The following is a 22,593-nucleotide window of genomic DNA, read 5'->3' as shown; positions in this document are numbered from 1 at the left end:
ATGATGGGGGACACACGCGTGTGTGCATGGACAGACATGGACGGACACACACACACACACACATACACATACACACATACACATACACACATACACATACACATACACGCACACGCACACGCACACGGACACACACACACACACACACACACACACAATTCAAAGAAGCCAAAATACATAAAATATCACACACACACATCTAAGCTTCCTATAGGAGCTGACACAGAGCACACAAATGCACATACACTCTTTCCATTCTTTATCCTCTGAAAACATCTCTTTGTTGGATTTAGTTTCCATGTGAATTTCTGATACAAGTCTGCTCTCTACTGTTCATTTGGGAGACTACACCCAATAGCTCAACAATAAATGGACTGCACTTATACAGCGCCTTATTCCAAAGCACTTCGACACGTGGCCAGCTGGGGATCGAACCGCCGAACTGCAGACCTTGCGATCATTAGATACCGGCTCTACTATGTTATGTCATAGTGATTACACAGTAACTAACTACAACTCTGACCTTTGGACTTCTTCATACGATGTGTCACAGGACACAATTCACAGCTTGTGAAGGTCATGAAAGCACAAGCACTTAGCCTGGACATATAGTTTGATCAAGAAGAACAAGTGTTCCAACCTTCAACTGCGTTGTAGATAATAATGGGGAGAAAGGTAGTGGTTAATGGCTACTGTTGGTTCTTACACTGGAACATTAAGGAACATATTATATAGACATACATGCAAGCACACACACACACACACACACGCACACACACACACACACACACACAGGCACCTCACCATCCCAATATCGGGTCAGGACGCTCTTTTATTTGGTGTCATTTGATGTTTCATTATTCGAGTCATCTTAAGATGATTCTCATATTTTGCGACCGTCTGGACACACACACACTCCTTATTTGCCTGTGTCATTAAGTATTCTATCACCTCTGTGTGAACCTGCAGAGAAGAGACAACAGACATAGGATGGAAGAGCAATGAGGCGGGTAACATGAGACAATTTGGGGAGGTTGAAATAGTCAAGGCGGGAGATGACCAGTGACTGGATCAAGGGTTGAGTTGCTTCTCTAGTGAGGAATGGATGTATCCTTCTGAGGTTGTAGAGGAAGAATCTTCAGGAGCGTTCTGTCGCAGTGATGTTCTCTGTACAGGATAGGCGGCTGTCCAGGATCACTCCAAGGTTCTTGGCTGTCTGGGAGGAGGTTACAGTAGAGTTATCATCTGTGAACACGTACTGTAGTTCTGTGTTTCAAAAGAAAAGTCTGAACATTTTGATTGGTTGCCGACATGCGGACCAAATGTGACAGGGTTTGATTAATAGGTCCCCATCTCGGCAATTGTGAAACCTCACAATCGAGCCAAACAAGTCTTGTTTTGTGTTTTCCGGTTTTTGGCATAGGACGACAAACGAAGCGATGAAGAACCCATTCGATGTCATATCCAACAGTTTTACATTCACTAAATACCTACATTTAGTTAGCAAAGTCGGGTGGGGGGTATTATTCGTATTAGTGTGACAGTGTGTGTAGCCACGCCCACCCCAGCTGTATGTAAAGGAGCCATGTGTGTGCGTCTGGACCTGTTGACAAATTTACAAGATGGAGCTGAAGCTGAAGCTCTCGCTAATGCTATCAACAGAATTTCAAAAGTAGGCAGAAATATCGACAGTGGGCAATTAATGAATTCCTTCATACTGGACTATACATAACGGGAACTCCGAACTCCGAATCTGACGATGACAGAGACAATGGAATTTCAGACATTGATCTCCACATCAGTTCACTATTCTTGGGACAGTCGTCTGCACAGACCTTCTGCTGTGTTCTTGGGTAAGTTTTAGTGAGTTACATGTGTTGTTTACTAGGATTTTGTATTGTTTACTTAGGATAGCCAAACAGTTATTTGATGTTTTGTGAGTAAGGTAGATAGCCCCGTTGTTAGCATCAGTTATCAAACCACTGAAACTGCTCACCACAATTATGCCACCCCTCTCCAAAACTAATGAGATGGTGGGAGGAAGAAATACGTTGTCAAAGATAAAACATAATGAATAAATACATTTGTTGGAGACCTACTAAACATGCAACATAGTGTAATATGTTTCATGCACCATTTTAGTGTGTTTGTGTGTACCAGCTAGCCAAACAAGTGTTAGCTTGTTAGCTAGCTAGCTACTGTTGTGTCCTGTTTATACCGCCAGTGGGCGCTAGTATACAAGTGATGTATGCAGTGACGGAAGTGATGTATGCACTTCCGGATGTGAAGAACGGGAGTTGAATAAATGGCGAATTGAACAGCAGCTGCGTGTATCCCGGTCTCATTCTTTTACTAAATACTTTCTTACTACAGAATACCACATTTTTGGCGACGAGGATGGCTATTTCCGTACCCTTACCTACACCGTTCATGCCTGTGCCAGGCGAACCTGCTATTTCTTTTCCTACTTGGTTGAGAATGTTTGAAAATTACATGCTAGTAATTGATGCTACCGGAGAAAAATGGCCGGAGGAAAGAAAGCGCGCGGTGCTTCTCCATGCACTGGGGATCGAAGGACAAAGACTGTTCTACACTCTAAAGGATACGGGTGTTACCTACACTTCTGCCGTGGATGGACTGGAAAAGTACTTTGTTCCTAAGGTGAATGTGATTGCTGAACGTCACAAATTTCGACAGAGAGCTCAGGGTCCTGACGAGATGGTTAATCAGTTCCTTGCTTCATTACGCGAGCTAGCTGCAGCTTGTGAATTTGGCGCCATGGAGGAACAAATGATTCGTGATCAACTAATTGAGCGTGTTGCTAATACACGCATACGAGACAGACTTTGGCTTGAATCGGACTTGTCTCTGGACAAAGCTACTTCAATGGCCTTACAAATCGAGGCTGGACTACGGAACTCCAACGTTCTCTCTGGAGCTACAGCTTCGGTGAGAGCCATCGAGAAACAGCCGACGAGGAGGAGGTTCGACAAGGGCAAGAAGAAAACTCCGACGACGACTGCACCTGCCACGGTCTACAGCCAGCCAGCTACAACTGGGAATCAGCGCGCCTGCTTCCGATGCGGATCCACAGGACACTTAGCTAACAAGCCTACATGCCCAGCGGTTAAGGTGACTTGCAATACATGCGGAAAAGTTGGACATTTTTCCAAGGTGTGTAGATCGGGTCAAAAAGAGGTGCGTGAGGTAATGGTGAATGACGTTACTGTGCTTTACATGCAGGGGGCCGTCGTGAATGATAAAATTATGTGTACTGTACGAGTTGATGCAAATTATCATTCCCATGATGTTGAGCTGATAGTGGATACAGGCTCATCTGTTTCTATTATTCCAGAGAGTACTTACCAGACACTTTTCCATACATGTGTCCTTGCTGAGCCTACAGTGAATCTGCTTACTTACTCCAGAGAGAAAATTCCTGTTAAAGGTTGCATGCATGCTACAGTTGTTCATAATGGACATTCAGTTACAGGTTCATTGATAGTGGTTGAATCAGGAAATGCATTGCTGGGACTAGATTTATTTGTAGCATTGCAGATGTGCATTGAGGGTAACAAAATTATTACTGTTAGCTCTGCTAGCTCTCCTACTGTGCTCCGAGCACCTACTGTACAGAGTACTACTCCACAGACCGAACCAGAGGTTCTAGTACAGGAGTTAGGGTGTGCAAAAGGTTTTATGCACAAAATACAGGTTAAACCAGATGCTGTGCCAGTACAGCAGAAACTGAGGAGGCTTCCGTTCTCAGTGAGGCAGGCTGTGACCGATGAGCTCGCAGATCTACAGGAAAAAGGCGTTATAGAACGTATAGACGCATCTCCATGGGTTTCTCCTATAGTTGTGACCCAGAGAAAGGGGGGAGGAAAGCCTCGCCTGTGTGTTGACCTCAGAGAACCTAATAAGGCAATCATCAGTGACTGTCATCCCTTACCGCACATGGATGAACTGTTCGCTGAGCTCCGTGGAGCCACAGTCTTTTCTACTATAGACTTAGCCTCTGCTTATCACCAGTTGCCATTGCATCCAGATAGCCGTGATTTAACTGCGTTTATCACGCATGAGGGTCTCTTTCGTTTCTGCCGAGTGCCATTTGGCCTCGCTTCTGCTCCTTCAGCTTTTCAGAAAATGATGTCGACTGTACTGACAGGCCTGCCAGGCGTACAGGCCTACCTGGATGATGTGATTTGCTACGGCATCACACAGCAGGATCACGATGTCAGCCTACGGAGAGTGCTACATGCTCTAAATGAAGTGGGACTTAAACTGAACATGCACAAGTGTAAGTTCAACCAGAAAGCTCTGCGCTTCCTGGGCCACACTGTGTCCAAAGATGGTCTTCATCCTGACCAAGACGGGGTCAGTGCTGTGGCGAACGCGCCTGCCCCGCACGACACATCCTCCCTGCGGTCCTTCCTAGGACTCGCATCGTGGTATAGTAAATTCATACCTGACTTCTCTACTGTGGTGGAACCGCTACGTGCTACACTCAGGGAATCTACTGACACTAAGTTTGAATGGACAGCGGATGCAGAGTCCAGTTTTACTGAGGTTAAGAGACTGATTACTGAGAGTCCTACCTTAGCATTATATGATCCTGAGTTACCTACTTATGTCACTACCGATGCTTCTAACTATGGATTGGGGGCTGTAATGAGCCAGATTCACCCAGACAATACAGAGAGAACCATAGCTTTTGCGTCCAGGACACTTTCTCCTGCAGAGAGAAAGTACTCTACCGTCGAGCGTGAGGCGCTGGCATGCGTTTGGGCGGTGGAAAGGTGGAGAACCTACCTGTGGGGACATCGTTTTGTCCTACGCACAGACCACCAAGCGTTGACAACCCTACTCACTTCCAGGGGTACGGGTCGCGCAGGTCTGAGAATAGCGAGATGGTCTGCACGTCTACTATGCTTTACTTATGATGTCACTTACCATCCAGGGAAACGTAATGTGACTGCTGACTGCTTGTCCAGACTCCCTCTGCCTTCGACAGGAGAGGTGGAGGAGGAGCCAGACATGGTGGCTACTGTGTTCACAGGTTCCTCACATGCCATATCTGTGACCGACTTCACTGCTGCCTGTGAGGCCTGTCCTGAACTGACTCAACTGAGACAGCAGATACAGAAAGGTTGGCCAAAATGCAGTAAGAATGTGACAAAGGAACTTGCTCCATATTTTAGAGTGAGAGATGAACTGGCTGTGGATGAACTACTTGTCATGAGAGGCCCCGACCGTGTGGTTGTTCCTACTACACTACGGTCTAAAGTTGTAAACTTAGCTCATGAAGCGCATCAGGGAATAGTGCGTACTAAACAGAGACTACGAGAGCTATATTGGTGGCCGCAAATGGACAGATGTGTCCAGACATTAGTAGGCTCATGTGTACCCTGTCAATACAATGACAAAACAGCCAAAACTGCGCCTGCACCACTTACCCCAGTGGAACTGCCAGGTGGACCATGGGAGAAGGTGGCCATTGACATTGTTGGTCCCTTTGACTGTGCGACATGGGACTGCCGTTATGCTATTACACTCACAGACTATTACAGTAAGTGGCCAGAGGTGGCGTTTGTCTCTACTGTAACTACAGAGGCGGTTATTAGCTTCTTGACTACAGTGTTTAGTCGTGAAGGTAACCCTTCCTTCCTGGTCTCTGACAACGGATGTCAGTTTACCTCCCATGCTTTTGCAAGCTTTCTGGGAGAGAGAGAGATAAAGCACCTGCGTTCCAGTGTTTATTATCCAAGAGCCAACGGGGCTATTGAGAGATTTAATCGAGTTCTCAAAGAGTGTATTCAGACGGCTGAGAGAATGCACAAGCCATGGAAACATGCAGTAACAGAGTTCTTACTGAACTATCGCGCTACGCCGCATGCTACTACAGGAGCTACTCCCTTTGAGTTGCTGAGGAACAGAAAGATGCGTACAAAACTAAATGTCCTCCCTGTCTCACAACAAATTAAGTCACATGAGAAAGTGCAGGAGACAGTGAGACGCAAGCAACAGGAGAGTAAGGAGTACACAGACAGAATGAGGGGAGCGAAAGTGCCCATGTTCCAAGTGAATGACACCGTACGTGTCCGCAGACCGGAGCATGTAAAAAAGGGATCATCAAGATTCACAGAACCGCTGACAGTAGTTAGTAAAGCAGGACAGAATACATACCTGCTCAGTGATGGTCGAAAATGGAATGCATCCAAGCTTACACGCTTCCCCAAGGATGCTCTGTCTGGCACCAGTGGTGAAAAGGAGATTGAGCTAGAGGAGTTCATGGTGCCCGAGACAGAGAATGTGTTTAATGAACCAGGTCCAAGAAGGAACCTGAGAGTCAGAAACCCACCTAGGTGGCTGGTAGACTTTGTGCCGTAGAGAACGTACTAAAAGGGTAGGATAGAACACGGTTCTAACTTAGTACAAAAAGGTCCTACAATGCAATGACAAAAGTGAATGTTCATTTCATGTTTCACTGTCATAAACTGTTTATTGTTGTTATTCATTCTGCTGATTCATTCATTTTCATTTCCTTAGTTTTCATTTTATTTCAATTGTACTGACTGTAATTCCTTTAAGAAAGGGGGAAATGTTGTGTCCTGTTTATACCGCCAGTGGGCGCTAGTATACAAGTGATGTATGCAGTGACGGAAGTGATGTATGCACTTCCGGATGTGAAGAACGGGAGTTGAATAAATGGCGAATTGAACAGCAGCTGCGTGTATCCCGGTCTCATTCTTTTACTAAATACTTTCTTACTACAGAATACCACAGCTACCTTTGTTAGAGATATAATAGATTATAGAAAAAGTAAATGCTTTTGTAATGAACGCTAATGTTGTCGCTAATGTAATCCTTATATTAAAAATAAGGATTAATTCATTGATATGTAGATTTGCTGTAGAATAATACTGTGGATTGAAATGATTTCACTAGCCTACTCCTTACAGTACAATAGTACACTGAGTCTATGGAAAACCTACACTAGCAGTGTGTCCACACCTCTGACCTGACATCTTTGTTACAGAATGACGAGATGAGAGGTTCTGAGAGATGACACCTTGATGAGTCACCAGCACTTCAGGTATTTGTCATTGTCATTGTATAAGCAATTCTATTTTATGAACATAGTAGTATTTTGTAAAAGTGGTGTGTTGGTTAGACAGTGGGCAATCATTTTAAATGTACTGTCTTCTTTTTTTATTAGGCTACAGCTTTGATGCCCGGATGGGAAGGAACTACACCAAGTCCCACTAGATGCTTTATGGACTATAATGATAAATGCATACACACGGACACAACATTATAATTTTTTACCATTCTATTATTGTATTGCTCAATTGTATCTCCCCACGGCTGTCAGAACGGCAGAGTCACTACCCATCTTCCGTCGTAGACTGAAGACCCATCTCTTCAGGTTACACCTTAACTGATCCTCCTGAGACATCTTCTGACCCTCACCACTACGTCTCGTAAAGACACCCGCTTTCCCCTCTACTGTGTCCCTAAGAACTTCTATTGCCCCCCTTGTACTGTTTCTCTGTTTCTCCAGTGTAAAAAAACAACAAAAAACTAGGTTTTAGAAGAAGGTGATAGGAGAAGGTTTTTCCTTCTATCAATGGCCCCGGGCCTGAGCTAGATTACTCTTCCTGCTACGAATGGTGGACTGATGATTCTCATGCTTAGTATTCAAATGTATTGATTGTAAGTCGCTTTGGAATAAGGTGTCTGCTAAATGCCAAAAATGTAAATGTAAATGTTGTATCTTGCCCAATTTTTTCCATTGCCATGAATTTTACTCTCTTGTACTTGTAATGGGACGTAATACACTTTTGGCACACATGGCAATAAAATGATGATGAATCATGAATCTTGAATTATTATTATTATTATTATTATTATTATTATTATTATTATTTAGCTATTTAAACGTGTCAGCCCTGCAATTTTGCTTCCTGAGGGTTAGCTGACAACCCCACTGACAGGTGACAGGTAGGTAATGACAGGTAGTGTAATGGGGGAGTGGTTGTCTTGAGGGTGTGGTTGTCTTGAGGGAGTGATTAGGGTGGAGTTAACCAGCTATTGTTCCCACCCATTACCTCTGTGAAAAATGTCTCTGAAGACTTATCTCAGTACGGTGGTTCAGGGGGTATCAACATTCAAATATCCATGACTTCTTCAACTTGTTTCAGATTCCAATGTATGACACATAATTTTAAAGCTTACAATCTACCCTTTCATAATCTGGAAAAACAGAAGAAAAAAAATGCCCTAGTTGCGGACTTTTTAACCATGCCCTGTCACATTTGTGTGAAGAACTCCCTCTGAGTCTCCTCCCATATTGTGCAATCCTTGAGGGCCACAATTTAATTTAATTTAATTTAATTTAATTTAATGATAGTTTGACTGACATTCTTGCTCATCCATGAACGTTCCTTTATTACTTTTATTATCTTGTTAAAATGTATTGGGGCAATACTTATGTTATATGCATTGTTATTTCATTTTTACAAAGGCATTATTTGTAATTACATTATTGTTGTAGCAACTCACTTAGCAGTTTTAAACACACATTTTCAAACCAATTCATCGTGTATTGTTTTTAGTTTAAGCTCCAGGGCATTTTTTAAATCTTCGAAGAGTTGGGGTGCCTGTACTACCATATATGGCTCGTATCATCGGTAATCCCATGTGCTTTAGCGTTATCATAAGTAAGTAACACTAAGGTAAAGATTAACTATATGCTATTTTCTAACTTCAATGGATTCAAGAAGCTGTATTTACATTTACATTTACATTTTTGGCATTTAGCAGACGCCTTATTCCAAAGCGACTTACAATCAATACATTTGAATGCTAAGCATTCTGTGCATATAGGTTGCATATTGAATATTTTGAGCTCAGGTCATATTTTAAAGCAAGATTAATTGAAGGAATGAAAAATTGAAATATTCAATTTTGTGAACGTTCTTTGGAGTCATGTGATTTCAACAAGGATGTCCATGTTGGAAGCCTGCTGTTTTAATTATATTAAGTTATATTCACATAATTATATTTTATTCTCCTATAGACCAACACAACATTCCCAGATGGAGTATGCCTTGAGCTCAAAAGATGGGACTTGTCACAAGGCAGGGGGGTACCCTGTCCTTAGGTCTCATTTGCAGGTCCACCAGAGGTCTATTGTACAATATGGATATCTATATTATAATATATTTAATCATTTGAAACTCTCCAAGTTTCCTTAAATGTTTTATCTATTTACTTCTTATATTTGCTTTTATTCATTTTAATTTTTTTTCTTCTTATTGTGCTCCTCTGCCTCTCCACCACTGTTGTATGAAATGTGCTATACAAATAAACTTGCCTTGCCTTTCAGTTTTGAAGACCGAATTTGGATGTTTAGTTCACAAATAAGTATGAATCATCCTAAACAAGAACAGGATCTTGTGTTGAAAGTAAAAAAAACATTCTCAGAGTGCATGAAGAAGGTTTTGTGATGGACGCGCTACTCTGTGTACCCGAGTAATCGTTATATGAGGTGACTCACAATAAGTTGTGTATCATAGCCCACACCCTGTATTTTTGTATGTTTGTATACTATCACTATATACGACATATTTATCATATATGTATCATAGCCTGTAAAATTGCACATTGTATATAATCTCAATGTATATTTATATACCACTGCACATATACATCCAGTCACCATTGTATGTCATTGCACATCACCCTACCATTCGCACTTTACTGTATAGATTGCTGTAAATACTGCTACTTATCACTGCAATATAATTGCTATTTGTTGCACTTCTGGTTAGACGCACAATCATTTCGTTGCATTTTCTTGTAGCCTACTATGTAATGACAATAAAGTGAATGTAATCTAATCTAATGTGTCTGCCCTGGGGGCAGCTGTACACATGCTTCTGATCATCCTGATCCCAGCAGTCCTTAATACAGCCCATACAGTAGCTGTGTCCACAGGCAGTGGTCTACAACATATTTGTACTACCATTGTACTAACACAACACTTCTAGTATAGATATCAATTGAATTTCAACCATGAAACAAATCATTATTGACCCTTTACTGTGTCCTCCAGTCACAGTGGCAATAATTGTTCATAATGACTGATGGTTGAAACTCAGTTGATTCTAGAAGTGTTGTCTAGTACAGTGGTAGTGGAAATCATGTTTAGCCTGGGAAATTATATTGAGTACAGTCCATTATGTGTCCGCTATACAGTACAGCAAGGTCAATTTTGATATTACGAACCCTTAAAAACACATATTATACATTGAGATGATTATATGATGATTATATGTTTATATAGGTACAATTGGTGTTGTATTTTATATTGTTGGAAAGCCTGATTAGTCACCTTTACAACCTTTACACGAAAACGAGAGTGAACTAAGGGTGACTAATAATATAATGTAATATAATATTAATAATTAATAATAATAATAATAATAATTAATAATATAATAAGGCTTTCCAACGATAATAAAAAATACTCGGCGGGCCACTTGTTGATTGTGACGCACAATGTATTATGACGTATTTGTGTTCCACTATAAAACCACGGTGCGTCTTGTCATCGATCACAACTTGGTAGACATTGATTGTGGTGGGTTAACACCTCACATGTCACGTTGTTTTTCCAGCTTCATACGTTGGATAAAAACAACTAGAAGATGGAGAATAGAAGAACCCAAGAAAAGGTAAGGACACCTATTTGAAAGCACCGTCTCAAGAGCGTAAATACGCCTATTCATAGTTTGCAGTCAACGTGACTAGCGCAGAGCCCTGGCGGCCATAGTGGAAACTCCGCAGACCTGCAGACCTGCAGCACCGACCTGTCATTAACCACCTGTTTCAAGCGACGATTAATTAGATCACCTCTCAAAAGAAGAAAAACAAGCTACACTTTTTGGACACTTGTTGATCCATATAGATCCATATAGAGACCCTAGGCAGTATTTCAATCAGTAGAAACAGCTGGTCGCTGCCAGAGATGCAGTAGGTGATGTTTACATATCTGTCTGGTGGAGAATCTTTCCCCTCACACTGCCGCCAGGATGAAAGCGAACAGAAGTACAGACAGTTGTCGGTTTTTTTCGATTTATTAGTTAATAGTAATAAGCGACAACAGATTATGATTTGTTTGTTTATTTGATCATAAAAATAAACAAAAAATAGTTCCGCAACTGAACTTGATTGATTGATTGAAAACTTTATTAGAAGATTTGCAGAAGTAGGTACATGAAAGTACATATTACATACAAGGTCAACTAACAGGATAAAAACCCAAGAAAGCCACTGGCTTATTTCAATTGGGGTCCTTGATTCTCAATTCATCGTTACATGTAAGACAGACAAAAAAGCTAGTACTATCTACAAGATAATACAGACAAATAACTATTACTATCTACAAGATAAACACACATCCATCATGGGAAGAACAATACAACAAAACATGAGGTATGTACAGCGGGTAGGACAGGTGGGGACATACACCACAGGTGGGGGCGGGGGACAAAACACAAAGTATGTACAGTGGGTAGTTCGGGTCTTTTAATCTGATTTTTGATTTAGAGGGTCCAGTTACGGATTGCAGCCTCCTGTAAATGTTTTTTGAGAGTGGTTTTGAAGGTGGGCAGTGTTTTGCACTCCTTTAAGATTATAGGAAGGGCGTTCCACATTTTTACTGCATAGTTTGCAAACGAGTTTAACCCCTTGTTTGTGGTGCAACGCGGTTGAACGTGGTTCGTGGAGCTTCCTCTGGTGTTGTATGTGTGGACGTTGTTCACTTTTTGGAAGTATGTTGACAGGTACTTGGGTGTCTTTGTGGTGTAGCGTATCTTGAAGACCAGGCCCAATGCAAGCTGCTGCACTCTGTCAACTACTCGTAGCCAATCAAGGCTCAAAAAATGAGCAGCGGTTAGATGTGTCCTAGGGTTGAGGCCTAGCAGAAGCCTAACCAGCCAGAAGCCTAACCCTTCAAATGGACTGTTGCCTAGTAACCTGAACACAAACATGTAGTCTAATTAACGGCGGAGTGATACATATAGTTAAAAGTCCCAGTGCTGTTAGACTGTATATCGTAACTCATGGAATGCCTCTTGTCCAATCAAATGACTTGGTCGGAACTAACTGTTGTATAATAATGCTAATGTTAGCTAGCTAGCTAAAGGACCTACACAACCAACTCCAAGCTGGTCGCATCCACAACAACAAACCATGTCAGAACGATTATGCAAAGATAATAATGACCAAAAATTGAATAATTATTCAAAGTCAAAGTCAGCTTTATTGTCAATCCAATATATGTACAGACATACAGAGGGCTGAAATTGCGTTATATAGGCCTATTACACTCAGGATTGCCGCCCCATCTGGCAATCCTGAGTGTAATAGGCCTATATAGCACTGTCAAGAAGAGTAGTATAGTATAGCACATATAACACTTAACCCCTGGGGTTGGGTCAGATCATTTGATGTATCTCTGATTTCCATTATACTGTGTGTCCTCCTGTCAAATGGCTGTACACCCATGTCTTATCCTAACATGAACAGAACAAGCCTTTTGCTGTCGCCTTCTGACTGATTGTAATTTTAATCAGTTTTTATGTGATCCCGTCTGAAGCTACTTTGACTTCACGTAACAAGTTGACCAGAATGTCGATCTGAACTCTGTTGTGTTGCAGATGAACAGGAACAGTAGTGGCAAGAAGAGTGCCAAGAGCTCAGAGAAGGGCTCGGAGAAGGCCACCAAGGCCTCCAGCGCTAGGAAGAGCGCCAAGGGCCTTAAGAAGAGCTCCAACACTGATGCAGGTGAGAGGGTTTTTCTGTTTACTTCTCCCTGTAGAAGTCCCTATGTTGATTATTTGAAGACTTGTTTGATGAGAAGAAAAAAATGCCTTTCATTCCATTAAACATCCAATCACAGACAATGATAATGACTTGAACATCATTCCAATATCCACATGCTAACATTCATTATGAATGCAAGGCTGGGAAATGACTCCATCATGGTATGCTAGTGTGAATATTGTAACACAACCATTGATTGTCTTAATGTACTACAGACTAAATGTCATAGGTGGCAATAAAACCCCAGAATCCTCTCTGTTTGGTTCTTTTAGCTCCTTCTGTGATGTCCTCCGCTTCCGGAACGAAGTGTGAGGACAGAATGAAGCTGCTGGCGGAGGAAGGTGTGGTTGGTGCCTTAAACATCAACGCAGATCAGGCCTCCTTCCCCATCCTGATGAGCTTCATGAAGGGTCTCAGTGATGAGTAAGTATTATGCGCTCTACTGTATCTATGCTCCCTATGTTTCTATACACACCCAATATTTTGCACCCTGCGCATAAACAGTACAACAAATTTGAGCCAAGACCAAAGAACTGAAAATGTTGACTTGTTTCTTCACCAGGCAGTGGACGGTGATCCAGGACGGCATGAGAGACCCTGTAAGTGTATTTGATGTGTGTGACTTTAGAGTTAGCAGGCATACCATACCAGTCATTGTTTGTGTTGTGAATCAGTCAATCGAAATGATTACCTTCTTTAAGCTGAACACCAACTAATTCTTCACTCTCTTTTGAATGAACACAGATGACCAAGGTGAAGCTTGACATCACGGGTCGGAAGATTGTGAAAATAATCACCGACACGGCCATAGAGGTCCTCCTCCCGACTCTTCAGCGGGTCATAGAGATGAGTGAGGTCAGGGAGGCTGCAGTCTCTCAGAGTGGGTCAGGGCTCTCCTCCACCACCTCCACTGAGTGGAAGACCAGCACATCAAGGTCTTCCTCTGCGAGGTAGGCTATAATGACTGCTATGATCATAACATCACAAATAACTTAAATCAGGGGGTAAACCCACACTAAGCTCTTTTTTTACGTTGTTTTGTTTTAGAACCCAATGTTTGTTGCACAGTTAAAGTGTTGGACTTTATCAATGCTGATAATACAATGGTTTTTGTTGGTGATGAAATGTTTTGGCCATAGACAAAATACCAACAATAATCAGAATGAGTAACAACGTACTGTAAAAAGTCAAATCTCTCTCCACTACATCAGAGTCTGATGTGAGCCACCAACTCTTATGCTTTTATCCCCCAGGGATTGATAAAGTTGCATTCGATTGAATTGAATGTCATATTTGTCTTTATTTTGAAGTTCCCAGACTTTGAGGCAGTGTGTGTCCGGAGGATCACCCCCCCTGGATGATCCACTCCAGGTCCACTTTGGGATCACAGAGGACACCGTCCTCCAATCACTGGGCTCTGTCTCCTCTGGCTCATTTGATCTGACCAGACCTGTGGTGAGAGACGTCCTGAAGCAGGTGAACTCTGACGTCTCCTTGATAATCTCCTTATCAAGGTCAGATAAGTCCACCCCGATAGTCTGCGACAGGGACACCACCATGTCCGCGGCTAGGAGGATGTTGCACGTGGTGTGCACCAAGCTCCGGGAGTTGGGGATCACCAAACCATTGGTGCCAAAGGTCAAGGTCACGACCTCTAAGACCGACCTGGGGCCAGTGGCGGCAGACGTCATGACTGCCATCGTTGAGACGGTGGAGTCATGCAGCTCAGCTGATCAGGAGGGCGTGCAGGGAGCAGCTGACATGCTCAGACAGTTGGCAGAGAAGATCAGCACGATCAGCTCTGTCTCTGATGAGGACGGATCCTCTGCTGGAGCGCCGGGTAGACGCGTGTCCTCCTCTCGCAGTGTGGGACACCTCAGGAGTGTGAAGAGTGAGGAGTTTCACTCCGAAGCCACCAAGGCCGTGAGTGCAATTCTGTGCCGGAATAGCTCTATATCTATAGATATAAACACGGAGGAGGCCTCAGGCATTGTTGATGAGTTTGTGGCAGACATAAGGTCTATCACTCACTCAGCTGGGTCTGGTGCTGCAAAGGAGGAGTCTCTGCCTGTTGCCCTGACCCTAGTTCAGAGGCTTCAGAGAAGGCTGAGAGCGTTTTACGCGCGGCTGGTGTCTTTTAAAGGCACAAGCCAGAAGAGTAAACTGCCCTCAGACCAGGATAGATTCATCCATGGATCTACTCTGGTAAAAGCGGAGTCTTTTCGCAGTGAGCCTATGTTTCCATCCAACTCACTGGTTGGAGTAGAGCTGCGTAGAAGTCAGAGTGAATGCTCTCGACCCATGCTGGCTCTCCAGAGCCCTCCGGTGAGCCAGCTCGAACTCGACCGCACCACCAAAGAGGTTCTGAGCGAGATTCTCGTCTCTTATAAGACAGAAGACGAGAAGACAGCCTCCGCTGGACCAACGGCGTCTGATGAGTCCCTTGCTGCCTGCGAGTTTGTGGACAACATGGTAACATGGTTAATGGAGTACTCCTCCTCCTCATCAGAGAGTTTGTGCGTGTCTCCGAAGGCAGTCGTGAGCGAACTGTCCAAGGAGGACTTCCAGAGTCAAGCCACTGAGAAAGTGAGGGATGTTCTCATGAGATCAGAGAGATGCTCCCTCAGTTCTTCCCACCACTCTGGGTCAACTACCTCCTCCTCTCTGTCACCTGCCAGTGCTGACTCGTCAGCATTAGACCTCGTCGGCATGGTTGTGAACAGTGTGAAGAGCCTGTTCCAGGACGAGGAGTCCTCAGCTGGTCCCAGTGTGCTGCCCACACACACTGAGGCCTCTGAGGTGTCCGAGGCTGGTGGGCTTAGTGCTGTGTCGGAGCTGAGACTGTGGTCTACAGCGCAGTCCATCTGCAGAGATCTGAAGAGGAAGCTGAAGGAGTTCTTCACTCGGCGTGAGATGCATGCCTCTGAGCAGAGTGCATCGATGGCTGAGGCTAGAGACAGCATTAGCCAGATCCTGGTCGCCATTCAGGGTGACATGGTGGCACAGTCAGGGAAAATGGAGACCTCAGTGGAGCTACAGCAATGCCACAGTGCTGTAGGATCTCTGCTGGAGAATGTAGAGAGGGTGTGTAGTGAGGGTAGTCTCACATGTCAGCCTCCCACAGAGCTTCCAGCAGAAAGCAGTTTCCCTGTCGTCAGAAGCGCGACCTTCGATCGCACCTCTGACGAGTCTGTGCTGGAGGATTCCGTCGATGATTCCAAACAGCGGATGGCCGACGTGGTGCAAGTCCTGATGGACCACATGGACCCACTGGTTCTTCAAGAGGTCACCTCTCTCGGAGCTGACCTCACCAGACGGGAGGAGCTGCTGTCCCAGGGGGGGATCCGCACCCTGACCCTCGCCCTTGTGGACAGACTCCTGGAGCTGATGTCACTCCACAGCAGTCTGCCAGTGGCCGTTGGGACCAGTGTGTCGGACAGTGTTATGTACAAACGGCCACCGGCAGAGAAGCGTGCATTGGTGTGCAGTCAGGTGGTCTCCGCCTATGCGGAGGAGTCGGTGAAGCGTTTGCTTCTTCAGCTGTTCGTCCCTCCCTCATCATGGAGCACGGGGGTGGAAGCTTCCAACAGCAACGCCCCGACCAGAGTCTCCAGCCACAAGAGCCTGCTGTCCACCAGCTCTTCTGAGATCTACAACGACACAGTGGATCTGTTCTCCCGGGCCCTGGTCAACCAGGTCAACCAGGTGATGGCCCTCTCAATGGGATCCGACACCTCCACAGCCTCGGTCACACAGCCTCAGAGGGATGCTAGTGGGAAGAAGAAGGAAGGGAAATTCAGCAAATTCCTTTCAACGATGAAGCGCAAGCTCAAGGTAAAACAGAAAATATACAGTGAATTTATAAGAGGGCCACATTCCACATAATTTCACATTAAGGAAGTGTAATGTAAAGGTAAAGTCTTACCAGTTTATCATAAAACAGCAGACAAGCTATGCATTGTTGTTGTAGGAACAATGGGGTTTTAAGAGATATGTTCTGTCATTGATTCTTCTTCTGTAACAACTGATATAGTGCAAGAGGACCAACCGGGTAGGTGTCCAGCCTCCAGCCCCAGGACAGGAGGACATCAATGATGGTGTCCAGCCTCCAGCTCCAGGACAGGAGGACATCGAGGTAAGTATCCAGCCTCCAGCTCCAGGACAGGAGGACATCGAGGTAAGTATCCAGCCTCCAGCTTCAGGACAGGAGGGCATCGAGGTTGCCCACGACGATGGACACAGCAGAGGTAAGTCAACATGTAGAACACATAGACCTAGGACATACTAACCAAACGAATGAAGTACTCTATTCTGTAGTTATAGGCCTGGTGAAGCTCATATGAACTCTCTCTCCTCTCTCTAGCGGCCAGCCCAGTGACAGCTGAGACAACGCCTTGTGAGGAGAGCGGAGCTTCAAAGAAACAGAAGCGTTCCCTCTTCCAGAGGATGCTGAAGAGCCTTGGGCTGCTGAGCTGCTGTCGGGGGACGGAGGCCGTCTGCCTGGAGACCCTGTAACCATCTTCACAACGATGGACACAGCAGAGGTAAGTCAACATGTAGAACACATAGACCTAAGGACATACTAACTAAACTAATGAAGTATTCTATTCTGTAGCTATAGGCCTGGTGAAGCTCATATGAACTCTCTCTCCTCTCTCTAGCGCCCGGCACAGTGGCGGCTGTGACAACTCCTCCAGAGGACGCTCACAACTGCAAACAGCCTTGGCCGGAGCTGCTTTCCACCGTGAATAAAAAATGTGCATTCTATTCCTTTTGCTTGTGCATTTTTCATATCTTATGAACTTGTTATGCTGAAGATTGTGTAACTAGATAAGTGATCTTAAATATCATAGCTAGAAGCAACTGCGATTACAGCAACAAATATAGTAGCTAAGCATGTTTACAGCTATGCCTGAGGCAATATCCCAATAGAAATGTAATCATAACAAGAATCATATACAAGAATCATAACAAGAATCATGTACAAGACATATAATGAATCATTAGAAATATTGGCTCCTGCACAGACTCCTCATCGCTTAGTGTGTGTGTGTGTGTGTGTGTTGAGAAGGGGGAAAGCTTCAGGGGTGCCTTGGTCAAAAAAAGTTTGGGAACCTCCAATACATGTATGTATTACCTTATCATAACCCCAACACCAGGGGCTTCTCACTATTACGTGACCTATTATGATGTGTTTTTGTTGTCATAGCAACACTTTGTAAACAGATCAGGGCTATTCCTCTGTCATCTAGCTTCTATACCTGACATGTGTTTGTGTCTGTGTGTTCCTAGCATGAGATTTAAACCAATCAGGAGTCACATTTGCGTCACATGCCCTGAGTAAAGCATGCCCATCTTCAGACAGCTCTATCTCAAAAAGTACAAGTGTCACAACTTAGATATTCACACCGTAGGAATCCTGGGAACCAGATGCACACCTGTAATATGTTTTGTGTACCTTAAAAACTGTTGTCGCGGTCACAAGTTAGAAAAAGGGTTTGAAATGGAAATGACCAGCTCCTGCTGGAATGGAGTTTTGAACATTCCATCATAATATTTAATGAATCATTTATTAATTCAGAATAAATACATTTTAAATAACAATTCACAAACAAAATCACCCCAGTTAAACATAATGGGAATTATTTATATAAATGATTATTATTAATGATTACAAATTACATAGTATTGTGTGTAACAAAAATAAAGTAGTTTGGCTCTTCTCACTCTAATCATCGGAATTCAACCTCCCAATACAGCAATGATGTCATAATGCCCACGGTGACATCATAGGCCCCTGTATGACAGTACCATGGACAACTTCATTACAACCCTCCAAACGAACACAACTCAACTGTCTCTCTTCGAGTGCAGCTGCTTTTTCAAGTTACTGGATGATTTTAGCTCTTTTTTTAAATATGACTAGGAAGTGTGCCACTATAGGTTTATTATTGGTTATTGGTGTTTTGGTGGCCCTCCACAATCTGGAGCTCCCGCATGGTGAGGTCCTTCTGGACACAGTCACGCCCCCCATGGTGCTCCGGCATTGGGCCAGCACCCCTCATCTCCAGGCGGACACCCACACAGCCAAGAGTGGCCTGGTCAACCGCCAGCCAAGCTGGATGACCGAACACACTACGGTACAGGCTCACCAGAGGACCAGGGTGGCTAGGGCTACGAGACCCACCATCAGTGCCTCGCATAGCCAAGAAGAAGAAGAACAACAACAACAACAACAACAACAACAACAACAGCTATCTGTGTGGAGGAAGGTTGGAGAGGTTAATGGCAGGCCAGAGAGGACCAACCTGGCCAACACAGAGGACATTGCTAACGCTCACCAGAGGACCAGGGTGGCTAAGGATCCAGACACGGTCGGTGCACGTGGTGGCCGTGTATCTGACCTCACTATTGGGGAGAGAGAGAAAGCCAACGGGGCTTGCTGGATGAGGACGTTTGGAGAGATCCTTCTGCAGGTACAGGGATGTGATGATGAGGCAGTGGAGGTCTGAGAGGGGTAGAGGAGGGCTAGGAGAGAACACCACGTTTGTTATAACTCACATTACGATGGACAGTATTTGTAGTGCATCTAAGTGTGCATCGATATTTGTGTGTCACAACACTTCTCAAAAAAAGAAAAGAAAAAACAACACCATTGAAAAGTCACCATTGACTACCGAGTCAATAATATTAAAGTGAAGAGAAGGAATTACAGTATATAACTACAGATGATAAAGGGAAATCTTAACACTAGAACAGCTATGAGGGGTCATTTGAGTAAAATGTTGTTTATATATCTTTGCACTCGATCACATTTCAGGACCCTCCTTTCATGGCTTTTCCTAGATATGTGCGTTCTACCACCAAGTATTCTTACATTTTCAAAATCACATCAGGATAAGCTAATATAAAGCTATTTTGCCGTTTTTCTGTGTAGGAAGCAGGCTAATTTAGAAGCGGCCAACTAGTGGTCGTTGTGTGTAAATAGCAGTTTAGCATTGTAAAAAGTACAAGTGTCACAACTTCTCACGTCTCAACTTATTCCCGTGCTCCGGCAGTGGGCTCCTCATCTCCAGGTGGACACCCACACGTCTCCAGGTCTCCAGGTGGACACCCACACGGTCCAGAGTGACGACCTGTTCAACCGCTGGGGAAGCTGGATGACCGAACTGACGGCGGAACACGCTCACCAGAGGACCAGGGCTACGGCTACACCCCCCATCGTACGCACACCCAATATGGTGTACAACAACAACAACTGCTACAACTTTCTTGAGTTATTCCTATTTGGATTACTTTGGATGGACAGACAAGCAAGACAACTGTTTTAATGTTCACAACAGACAAGGAGTGCCTTCGAAGTGTGCGTTCATTATCCAACCAAACCATAACTGTTTTCATGGCGTGGTGGAACGGTCTTTACATAGACCCGGAAACGTCTGGGGGTCTGGAACACATAATGATCAGACTGAGTCACATTTGAGTAGAGCTGACGTTCTAGACCAGCACTTACCAATGGAGGCCACAGGATGGCACAGTGGACTCATTTATATGGATCTGATTTCGGAACTCATAAATTAGTTGCAGAAATTCAAGTCCAATCACTTCTTTGTGCATCATCTTTATTGTGAATACCGGAGTTACATTACAAAATGTTACCTATCAGAGTGGATTATAGAATTACAGATGTATACATGTTGAATCAATAATCATAACATTTAATGATTTATCCATGTACTGTAAAAGCTGTACATACAATTCCATCAATATTTTTCCATCAATAGGTATAATATTTAAATTAAACAGGAACAAAAAAAACAGTATGAAAGTTTGATCAAATGTACATGACACAACGCATCTCTCTTCATACTGCATATTTAACAGTAATACATGTAGTGAATTAAAAAGTGGTCGGTATAAAGAGTGAATCTCTTCAAAATACCACAGGCCTGATCAGGGACATGTTGATAAAGATAACATTCCAAATGTAAAGTCAAATAAAAGTAAATATGTCCATACGGTGGACTTGAACAATACTGCACTGAAATACAGGACAGATGTGTTGTCTCTGGAACATCAATGAAACATGTTGTTCACCATTCTGTACAACACAAATTCATGTTTAATCTTTATCTATCCAGAATGTCCCATTGTGGTCAAAATACCTCTTTTCCTGGTCCTGGACAATATTTTGAACATGGAACAACATTTAAAACACATTGACTGTACAAACCTTTCCCACGGGGCACTATAATGGACCCAGGGGAGACTGGTGGAGGTACTGCAGGAATCGGAGGGCCGGCTCATTGCAATGCAGGAATGAAATGAGGAAGGAACGTTCCTCGTTCCGTTAAATGCATCACAATGAGCCAGTCTTCTGATACCTTCACTGGATGGGACTGTATTGACATTGTTGTACTCAATTGCACATTTTGAACAGAGTCAGAGCAGGTCTAGTTTCTACAGCTACTACTTCACTAGCTCTACAGTTGGCCTATGTTTTCTACGTAGGAGGGGCTGGTGGAGGCAGAAAGCAGAGGACGACACCGTTCCTCATTCCGTTCCATGCATTACAATGAGCCCATCCTCCGATTTCCACCTCCACCAGCCTCCCCTGTTTCTACGTCTCTGTGAGCCATTTTCCATTTAGGCTAAAACAAGACAAGCATTTACAAGTGAGTGATGCAAACTGGAAAGCTCCAGATCATAAAGTTTGATTTCAAATATATATATACTATATATATTTTTTAAATATATATACCTGTACATACATCACGAAACATTTTTGGAATATTGCACGAAACGACTCTGTGTCAAACTACGGATCCAAAATGGGGAAATAACAACAAGGGGAGAGAGGAAGGAGGAGGGAGGGGGAGGGAGGGGTAAAGAGGAGTGGTCTGAATACATTCACAGCTGCAGGAGAGGTGGGCCAGGAGAGACCAATATCTTAACTAGACCAGACAACACAGTTATCCAAAAAGATGAAAGATGACAGAGAGACACTCTCTTGTTGTGTGTAGTCCAGGGGAGGCTGGTGGAGTTAGAAACCGGAGGACAGGCTCAATGTAATGCATGCTAACAAACAATGACGAATGGGTGTTTGATACCATTCCTCCTTCCATCCCATGCATTACAATGAGCCTGTCCTCCGTTTTCTACCTCCACCAGCCTCCACTGGAATGTTCATGTAATGAGGGGAGAGCTTCACAGTGCTGAAGAATGTGGTTGTTATCCAACACTGGGCTTATGTCTACCTTTTAGAATACAGTAGGGGGCAGAAGACAATGTATCCACTGACAAATTTAACCACTCACACACACACACACACACACACATACACACGCACAAACAGACTTTCATCCACAAAACACAGACTCATACACACAGACACACACAGACACACACACACACACACACACACACACACACATACACACATACACACGCACAAACAGACTTTCATCCACAAAACACAGACTCATACACACATAGACACACACACACACACACACACACACACACACACACACATACACATACACATACACATACACAAACAGACTTTCATCCACAAAACACAGACTCATACACACATAGACACACACACACACACACACACACACACACAGACACACAAACACACACACACACACACGGCAGGTTTAGGAACGGCAGCAGCCAACACTCTTCATCTCC

The 22,593-nt window shown here is 43.9% G+C and overlaps 2 protein-coding genes across 2 annotated transcripts in view; one reads left to right on the top strand and one right to left on the bottom strand.

Annotated features, from left to right (window-relative positions):
• Positions 1–10,660: 10,660 nt before the first annotated feature.
• LOC308167842 (uncharacterized protein) lies at positions 10,661–13,321 on the top strand (the record flags this gene model as incomplete). The annotated part of the gene is made up of 3 exons (XM_080542320.1): positions 10,661–10,742; positions 12,729–12,855; positions 13,167–13,321. The coding sequence occupies exons 1-3, from the start codon at positions 10,716–10,718 to the stop codon at positions 13,319–13,321; spliced, it is 309 nt and encodes a 102-aa protein (XP_080398446.1). The 5' UTR covers positions 10,661–10,715.
• A 9,238-nt stretch (positions 13,322–22,559) lies between these two features.
• rab26 (RAB26, member RAS oncogene family) overlaps positions 22,560–22,593 on the bottom strand; it is a gene marked incomplete at both ends in the record, with an annotated part of 45,523 nt that continues 45,489 nt past the window's right edge. The window contains one exon of the mRNA XM_080541590.1: positions 22,560–22,593. This exon is cut by the window's right edge and continues 69 nt beyond it. Within this exon, the coding sequence (XP_080397716.1) occupies positions 22,560–22,593 (34 nt within the window).

The sequence above is a fragment of the Nansenia antarctica genome, assembly GCF_963989245.1.
Source record: "Nansenia antarctica genome assembly, chromosome: 11".
Lineage (NCBI taxonomy): Eukaryota > Metazoa > Chordata > Actinopteri > Argentiniformes > Microstomatidae > Nansenia > Nansenia antarctica.
Note: the sequence above shows the minus strand (reverse complement) of the source record. Positions and strands in the feature narration are given on the sequence as shown.